This window comes from Octodon degus, unplaced genomic scaffold, assembly GCF_000260255.1.
Source record: "Octodon degus isolate 3935 unplaced genomic scaffold, OctDeg1.0 scaffold00152, whole genome shotgun sequence".
Lineage (NCBI taxonomy): Eukaryota > Metazoa > Chordata > Mammalia > Rodentia > Octodontidae > Octodon > Octodon degus.
In genome coordinates this window covers 3173028-3182910 of record NW_004524728.1, presented here as the reverse complement: position 1 = coordinate 3182910, position 9883 = coordinate 3173028, and the positions used below count along the sequence as shown (strand labels likewise).

The 9883-nt window shown below is 42.7% G+C and overlaps 1 protein-coding gene across 13 annotated transcripts in view; it reads left to right on the top strand.

The window, feature by feature from the left end:
* Asph (aspartate beta-hydroxylase) overlaps positions 1-9883 on the top strand; it is a 263046-nt gene that overhangs the window by 176907 nt on the left and 76256 nt on the right. For all 13 annotated transcript variants that reach the window (XM_023702449.1, XM_023702445.1, XM_023702444.1 and 10 more), the window contains 2 exons: positions 2260-2345; positions 9475-9561. In XM_023702449.1, coding sequence (XP_023558217.1) covers positions 2260-2345; positions 9475-9561 — 173 coding nt within the window. The remainder of the gene's footprint in view (positions 1-2259; positions 2346-9474; positions 9562-9883) is intronic.

Here is a 9883-nt window from a genome sequence, read left to right as displayed (position 1 = left end):
GCTTACTGTGGCCCCTTAGACTGTTTTCAGCCTCTGCTGCAGGCATTTAGCACTCAGTCACTGGGGACTGGAAGTTCAGAGAGTGGAGGAGAGAAAGGTAACGCACACAAGAGAGGATCAGAGAACCATTTAAAGTGCAGTCACGAAATACCTGGTTACCGAAGTATCAGCTTTGTTACTGATGAGAACTGACTGAGGGGTAAATCCTGGAGGGTAAGGAACAAAAGATTTCCTAATGCTTGCGGAATCTCAGAACTGAACGAACCCACCCGTTTTAGGAAACACCCCCAGCTCTCAGGGGAAGGACACAGCGTGCCTGGCGCTGCCAACCCGCCTGGCGCTGCTAACCCGCTACTCCGTCCCAGTGTGCCTGCGCTCTCCCTGCCGCCCCCAGCTCAGTACGCAGGCTCCTGCACGTTGCTTACAGACTTACAACTTAGGTCAAGCCTCTCACCTCTCATAGGCAGAGCTGTTTTAAGGAAATTTTTTTCTTGGACGTTTGTGTTTTCTCCCTCCCGTGTGATGAGAGAGTCCCGGGAGGTGGCAAGGTGCCCTTTTGAGGTCTCAGGAGAAGAATTAAATTCCCCATGTCCTGGAGTTGAATGGAAGCCGACATGTGTCAAGCACCCAGCTGGGTAACTGAGGAGTGAGCCCTGTACAATCCAGCCAAGCACGGTGGTCCACACCTGTCACTTCAGCACGTTGGGAGACTCGAGGCAGGAGGCTCAGAAATTTGACCCCAGACTGGGCAGCTTAGCAACCTATTGAGACTAGTCTCCAAGACTATAAAAGGGGCAAGGGTGTCGCTCAGCACTCAAGCCCTGGGTTCAATCCTTAGCACCATGCAAAACAAAAACCTGGTTGAGAGAGGCTTGAACCAGATGCTGATGGGGATTCATTAGAGAGGCGCGCAGCAAAGAGACATTCAGAAGGTACAGGCCTAAGGCCCTGCGCGGATGCGTGTGTTGGGAGCGGACAACTTTGGGAAAGAGCCCCACTGCCTCTCGCTGATAGCATAGGGAACAAGCTATTTAATTTGCAGCCTTTAGTGTCAGGAACTAAGGACATCCTCTTTCAGTTGTGCTCGTTTCTCTTATCACTGTTGCCCAACCCCATTCTCTGATACTGGTCCGCCTCGCTGTCTGGAAACTTCTATATTCCTTTCAAGCTTCTGCTCTGGGACACTCAGCGCCTGTCACTCCGCAGACACTGCCAGGTGTGCACCAGTAGGGCCCACCCCCAGTGCAGGTGCGGCTGCTTCCAGGCTGAGAACTTACACCCACTGGGTGCTAGAAGCTCACCCAGAGCCAAAAGTTGTTTGCTAAGTGTGCATCTAAGACATGCTGTCACCTGGCAGGAGTTTATGTTTTTGAAAAGAAATACCTACACAAATGATCGTGATAAAAACCCTATGGAGGAAGGACCACCACTTAGAGGTTTGAAGGGAAAATGGGTGGAAAAGAGAAAAAAAAAAAAAAAAGAAGAGGGTGAGAAAATAAACTGAGACCGTGTATGTGGTATCATCAAAAACTTTATATAGATTGTGGTTTTAAGTTAAAGAATAGGCATATTTTTGGTTGACAAATAAAAATAGGCTATTTTATGTAGAGAAAGTAACATAATAAATGGCATAAAGCATAGGAAAGGAGAATGTGCAGCAACCCGGGCAGCCTGAAGCATGGAAGGTAACCGAGAGCACTTGTCACTGACGACTAGGGCCCGAGCAGAGGGAGAGAGCAAGGAGCCAGATGGTGGCACAGTCGGGACACACATGGTGTCAACCTAGTGCATTTGCCATATTGTATGGGGATAGTGCATGGCACCCCAAACATCAGAGCCCTCCTGGTTACAGGTCACCACAGAAAGCTCTAATAATCAAAAGAAAACTTGACGTATTAGAAGAACTAACAAAGTGACACAAAGACAAGATGTGAGCACTTGCTATTGCAATCTGATGCCTATCGATTTGCTTGAATCTTCAATATGTAAACAGCGTGGCATCTACAAAGTGCAGTGAGATGGGGTCCAGAAACACAAGGTGTGACTGTGTTAGGAGAGCTGGGCCGTCTTCCTTGGTGGCTGCTCATTTGTGGTGCCCTCCTGCTGTCTGGGGAAGAGAAGAGAAGGTGCGCTGAAATGTGGCTGCTCCTGCCGTCGTGTACTTGAGACTAGCGTGAGGCCTTGTGCTATTTGTATATTACTATTCTTAGTAACTGTTTCCAGACAAGAGCTTCAAAATAAAAACCTCTTTTCTTTCAGCTAAGAAAAAGAAGCCTAAACTTTTAAATAAATTTGATAAAACTATTAAGGCTGAACTTGATGCTGCAGAAAAGCTTCGTAAAAGAGTAAGTTGAGATTTCTGTTATCCACAGATATGTACAATGCTTTTATTGGTAAGTAAATGCAGGAATTATACTATTTTAAGATATTATAATAATAAGAGAGTAATAATAAATGTCAAAGAAACAGCCTTTGAATAGAGTTGATTTTCCCCCAGGCATATCATTATTGGAAAGGCTTGTGCCAGTGGCCAGCTCCCCTTCTGGACAGCTGACTTAGATGTTAGCCCACCTCTACCATGTTGTAGTTGTGTGGAATTCGCAAAATCACTTGGCCATTCTGATCCTCACATTGCTTATTGAAAAAAATGAGAGTGATGAGTATTTTTTCTAGTTTCTCTTTGCTCTTTAGTAGAGATCAAATGAGATTAAAAGAACAAAAAGTATCAACACTGTCAAGTACCATATTAGTGGAAGGTTTTAAGTACACCACATCAATGTAGAAAAAAGAAATAAAAAGTAGATGAGTCCTACACTCCTGGAATAATTATTGGTGGTGAAATGAAACTACAATTAACATTATTCTCACTTAAGGTTAGCCTCATATTCCTCTAGTTGTCCATGTGACTATTTTATTTTTTCCATGTGACTATTTTATGTTTGCTTTGTCATTAGCTGATTTAAAATATTTCTGTTCCTTTGTAGATACATTTTTGATAACACAAATTTGACACTAATTTGAAATTAGGTACTATTATAATTTGTTCATTTTCACACCTTAAAATTATCAGACTCCAAAATACTATCATATAGTTAAGATCTTTAATCATCTGCTTGTTTTTCTGAAAATTTCTGTTTCTTTGCTTTGAACTTAAATTTAGACTCTGTACTGCTCACTTGTTTTTCTGTAAAGTGCTTTTTTATCATGTAGACATTGCTGCAAAGGCAAAGGAAGGGAAAGACCTGGCAGCGCAGTTGTGGAATGCTCTGGAATGTTCTCCAGCAGCTTCCCATGCTCCAACAGCAACTTCTGCACAGTGACTGGATCATGGGGTGCTGCACTCATGTGGTGGATTCACCCAGTGGTGAGATCAGTGGCTCAGTGTGTTGCTCAGAGGGGTGGCCTGTTTGGAAGAGACAGGTCACAGGCGACATGCCCTGGAAGGTCATTTCCCTCCTGGCCCTCGCCTTTCTCTGTGCTTCTGGCTGCTGTGACATGAGGAGTTTCCCTCCACAGTGCCCCTCTGGCATGCCGTGTCTGCTGTGAAGCCAGCCAACCACGAGCTGTAGTTGTGACCTCTCCCTTAAATTGTAGATGTTGTGTGTTGGTCTTAGTAGAAAAGAATGTGACTAAAACAATAACCAACAATGATAAAGGCACATACGTTAAAAACACATGTGACAAAAATGAACTTCCACATACTAGTTACTGGTTACTGGAAATGAAACAGGAAGCATAAAAGCCTTTACAAATAACAGGAGACAAGGTTCTAAAATGAAGATTTGGCCTGCTGTGCTTGCTGGTTAGTAAACATGTAGTAACTCCGAAGAATATTATAGCAAAATCATTCACTTCCTCTAATTTTAACTGGCTGAAACATTTCTAGCCAATCTTACTAACCTTTGTGAAGTTAAATCAACGACAATCTGTGGAACATTTGCATTTCTTAGTAGAAGTAGAGCAGCATCATCCTTTTCTTTCTCCTCAGTTAGCATCCTACTCTTTTTTTCATAAATGGACTGGATGCCATTTATGTGAAAATGTAGGATGCCAGTCGCACAGGGAACTTTGGAAATAAAGCACAAGTGAGCAGTTCTAAAGAAAGGTTTTTATGAGTCATAATGAGTGGAAGGAAGGGCTCAGTCATCAAGGGGCACATGGGTCAGTGGGATGTGTAACTGCGCTGGATCTCCCCTGGGGCATTCTCCATCCAGCTTATTTGGGAAAATTATGTTTTCCTTCATGAACATTGTGAAGCTATAGCAAGTCAAATAAAGGAGGGAGAAAGGATTACACGTGCATTTGTTTTGAAATGACTGGGAGCTGTATTACAGACTGAATCATCAGCATAATTATGTCTTCCTAAAAGTTTATTTATTTATATTTTTAAAATGTATTTGGTACAGGGGCTGGAGAGATGGCTCAGTGGTCTAGAGCACCTACTTGGAACAAGCTTAGCAAAAGCATCAGGGACCGCGGTTCAATCCCCCAGCACCACATGCCAGCCAGCCTGCCCCCTGGTGGGCTGAGCTGGCCACACACACACACACACCTCTCTCTCTCTCTCTCTCTCTCTCTCTCTCTCTCTCTCTCTCTCTCTCTCTCTCTCTCTCTCTCTCAAATAAATAAATAAATAAAAATTTAAAAAAAAATGTATTTGGTACAGGCTCTCACTATGCAGCTCAGACTCCTGGTGATCCTCCTGTTTTCAGCCTTCCCAGCCCTGGGATTATAGGTGTGCGCCATCATACCTGGTCTCAGTGGTCCGCTCAGCGCGCCCTGGGGTGGGGCTGCCATGGCATGTAGTGCTAGGGATCTAATCCAGACTAATCCACAGGCACTTAGTCCACTGATCTATCTCTCTGGCCCTTTAAAAGTTTATTTTTATAGCTAGTACTTTCAAAGGATGCAATTTAATGCCCTGCAATAACTGAAGACTAGGTCAAGGTAGGCCCAGGACATAGCCAGTTCAGCCTCAGTTCACAGCTCTGGTTCAATTACTGAACTATGAAAAAGTACGTGTTCACTTTCTTTTTTTACTCAGAAGTGTAGACCATATTTTACCGATCTATTTTTTAAAAATATTATTTATTATTTAAAGTTTTGTATATCTCCAAAAAGATTTGAAATGATGTAATGAACTGTATGTATTTGTTGGAATCATTTATTATTATTTTATCATAAATGGACATGAGGGTCTGGGGAGATGGCTCAGTAGAATAAGCGCTTGCCTGGCAAGCGCAAGGGCCTGAGTTCAATCCCTGGTTCCACCAAAAAATAAATAAGAAAAAAGGGCAAAGTAGGAGGAATGTGGCAAAGTCAGAGCAAGGCTAATGCACAAAACTTCAGACCATACTATAGGCTTGAAGTCATACAAGCAATGAAATCACCTGAGCTTTCTGTAGGATGTAAAAGCAGACTTAAAAATTAAGATGCTTTATCAGCATTGCTGTCTACACCAAATACAAGAAAAATATTCTTTTGTGATCTTGGTAAAGGCTGTAGTGATGGGTGCGACTTCCCACCACCGTGCTGGTGGCTCCTGTGGTAGCTGCCTTCATTAGTGCATCGCAGTGCCCTTTAGCCCCACCCACTGGCCTTGTGCCAAATGAAACTGCGGCCTAAGCACACCGCTAGTGAGCTGTCTCATTTCTAGAACAAAAAATAAGGTAAGTTGGGGAGCAGAGAATTTTTGGTAATTATTTACAAACATGTCATTTTAGATAAGAATTGAAAGACAGTATTAGGAACTATATGAAATCCTTAGAAAGGAAATTCTTTCAGACTAAACACAAATATAATACTGTTATGGGCTGTTGATGCTGAGAATAGTAGCATAGTCCTTTAGCAAGGCCACCCAGCCCCTCTCCTGAGTAGATTCAAAGGGTGCCTGGGACACAGCCAAAATATTTCATTAGCTTCACAACCATGAAGGTGTCAGGGGAACAATGTGCTCCATCATACTTACTATGAATATTGTTCCTGTCTTTAATCTGGCAGTGGTACATACGGTGGAGCAGTCACAAAATCAGCTCTTGCATTTGCCACTTAAATGGATAGGATACATAATGGGCCTAAAAATGTCCCTCCATAAAATGCTCATGTGCTACTCCCTCAAGCCTATAAATGTCACATTATTTGGGAAAGGTTCTTTGCAAATAATACTAAGGGTTTGGGTTTTTTTTTTTTTTTTTTTTTTTGGTGGTGGTGGTGCATGCTGGAGATTGAACTCAGGGTCTTGTGCATGTCAGGTGAGCTCTCTACCCACCCAGCCACTTCCCTAGCCCATAAGTAAAGAATCTTAAGATGAAATTATTCTGAATTTCTATTTGTGCCCTAGATATAATTTTTTTAAAATAAGGATTAGAGGGAAATTTGACTCAGAACAAATAGAAGGTCACCCACACAAATAAGACTATTCAGCATAAAGAAAGTAGAGATTGGAGCATTGCCACCATGAGTCAATAAATATTGGCAAAAGGCAAGGGCCTCTAGAAAGAGCAAAGGCTTGTCAACATGTTGATTTCAGCCTAGAGAAACTAATTGTGGACATCTGTTCCCAAAAATTATGAGAACAAATTTCTCTTACTTTAAGCCACCAAGTTTGTGACAATCTGGTACAGCCTCCATAGGGAACCGATACAGATTTTGGTGCTGAGCTGTGGAATATAGCAATACCTAAATGTGTAGAAGGCCTTGGAATTGGAGAAAAGGTTGAGGTTGGAAGAATGCTGAAATGCATCCTAGAAAATTTCTGAATTGCCTTAAGATGTTGGTAGCAACGTGGATGCTAAACATGCTTCTAGTGAGGGCTCTGGAGGAAGTGAAGAAGAAGCAGAGTTGAGAAAGCTCCTTTCATCTGTCAAGAACACAGATACCATAAAGGATGGAGGGGTGTAGAAACGTAGCCGATAAAAGTCGCTGTGGCAAGTACCCAGAAGAATATACTATTGAAAACTACAGACAAAGTGCCCCCTTCACATAGTGGAAGAAAACTTATCTGAGTTGCATTTTAAAGTTATGTGGAGGCCGGCCATATAGTTCAGAGGACTAAAGAGCCTGCTTGGGCAGATGCAGGGGCCAGGAGTTTGACCCCTGGCCTGCCGTGCTGGCCCCACTCTCCGGGCTGAGACTGGGTGTGGTGGCATGCCGGTAATCCCAGCTCTTGTGAGACTGAAAACAGGAGGATCACTACAAGTCTGGTCTGTGTAGTGAGACTCTGTAGACCCTGTACTAAATACATACATACATATATACATACATACATACATACATACATACATAAAATAAAGTTAACATGGAAAGCAGAATCAATAAATTTGGATATTTAGAGGAGGAGAATTCCAAGGAAAAGTGTTGAAGGTACAGCCTGTTCCATTTTGCTCTGTCTGATAGAATATGAAAGGAAAAATATACAGTGAGGAAGAAACTGTTCCAGAAAAAAGCACCAGGCCATGTTGCTGGATCATTTTTCTGCCTCTCAGATATAGAAGAGGCTAAAAGTAGAAAATGCACTGTTAGGAAATCCTGCTCTGGAGCCATCCAGGAGTAGGGCTGCGCACCTGCTTCTGCCGAGAGGGATCTGAGATGCCAGGATGCGTTCTGTCTCAGCAGAAGTCAGGAATAAACATGAGCTCACACCAGCTGGCTATGCAGAGGAGCCTAAGGGTGTGTGTCCCTGTGACGTTCCTAGGAGACGCATGGGGTTAGAATATTATAAAGCAGAAGGACTGCTAGCCTGGACTGAATAAGAAGGCAAAAATGAAAGAAGGCTGACACACACTCGAAACAGGGTGAGAACCAAAGCAGCCACCAACCTGTGCTGTCTTTCTGTAAGAGGAAAGGTCCTTGGGTTCAGAGGCCTGGGGTAAAGAAGGCAGTAACCACAGTCAAGCACCCAGGGGCAGAGTCTCAAGCTGCAGAGAACTATTCCCAGGTCTTGACACTTAACGGAATTGGCCTATGGCCAAATTTTGAAGTTGCTTGGAATAATTCCTTTCTTCTTTTTATTTATAATGAGTGCCCATAAATGTCGACCACTGCTTATCTCATAGTTGTATTTTAGATTCAATACCGTGTTTTCTAGTTTTCTAAGTCCATAAATGAAGAGGAATATTTCCACAGAGTGTAACCTAACTGTAACCTGTGCAACTCATACCTGATTTAGATCATGAGATTTGGGACTTGGAGTTGATGAATTAGGTGAGGTTTTAATTTTGAGGGGCTGCTGTGCTTTGAGACTTCTGTAGATGCTGGAATAAAGTGAATATGTTTCACATGCCAGACAGCCATGGATCTTCAGGAGGTAGAGGGCACACTCTGGTAGGCTGAAAAATGACCCTCCCAAGGATAGCCAGGCCATAATATCTATGATGTTAATGCTGATCTTAATGGAAAGGATCTTTCTAGATGTGAATAAATTACAGATCTTATAGCAGAGACATTTTTGTGGATTATCTGAGAAGACCCTGGATGTATCATTATATGAAGGAGGCTGATTGAGATTTGACACAAACAAAAGCGAAGACAAGCCAGGTGTGGTGGTGCACACCTGTAATCCCAGCACTTGGGAGGCTGAGGCAGGAGGATTGCTGCAACTTTAATGCCAGCCTGGTCTATATGGTGAGTTCAAGACCAGCCTGAACTACATCGTGAGACCCTGTCTCAAAAAATAAAATAAATAAAAATAAAAGTGAATAAGAACACATGGGAGAAAAATGAAAGGAAGATAGAGGCAGATACCAGAATGATGCACTTAGGCCTCAGAATACTGGTATCCCCCAGGAGCTAGAGAACACCAGCTACAGATCCTTCGCTCTGGCCTCCAGAGGATGTGCAGCCTTGCCAGCCCCTTCATTCCAGCCCCGTGCAGCAGATTTTGAGCTTCTCTAGAATTGTGAATCAGTTTGTTACATTGGGCCACCAAGTCTGTGATAATTTCTGACAGCAGCCACAGGAAACTAATGCAGAATATTTGTTAAAAAGTACAGGCAGAAGGCATTGAGTGTAGATTTTTTTTAACCATTCTTTAAGTTCATTTACAGAAAAAAAGTATTCATTTTTAAGATTAATATTGTAAGAAAATGTGTTTTCTTTAACAAATTCATATTAAACATCATTACCCTTTTTTAAAATAAAAATTAAGTATATTATATTCATTTATACTTTGTTCCATTAGTAGCTATTGTTTAATCTTAGATGAGAGACGTTTATTTATTTATTTATTTATTTATTTATTTAGAGACAAGGTCTTACTATGCAATTCAGGCTGACCTTGAACTTAACCACAGTCTTCCTGCCTCAGCCTCATGAGTGCTGGGATTACAGGTGTGTTCCACCACACCCGCCTAGACAAGAGACTTTAAGAAAGCAGTGTAAAAAATTCTGGCCGAATCACTTGGGGACTGTTCAGTGACCAGTGTGAATAGCATCATGCTGCACACTCAGCCTTACTGATGTAATTGCATCTCTTAGGGGAAAGTAGAGGAAGCCGTGAGTGCGTTTGAGGAGCTGGTGCGCAAGTACCCCCAGAGCCCGCGAGCAAGATACGGGAAAGCACAGGTATGCCAGAGCCCTTCCCTTTCAAAAGCATTCACGCTGTTCATGTGTTCTCCGTGATTGGATTTCTCACTTGCCATAGCACGCATTTTCTCTGTGCCCTTTCTCGTTTCCGGTAGGATTTGTTTCTCCCGTCTGTGCATAAACCCAAGCAAGGAATACCACTTTCCATGATGATTAATTTTCAATGTTGTGAACGGCTGACTCTAGGAACCCTGCATGTCATTCCACTTCACCCTATAATGCTGTTTCCACTTGTGGCTCCTTTGTGCTGTATGGCTTCCAGGTGTACTAAGTAGAGGTTGCTGGCATGCTAAGCAGAGAC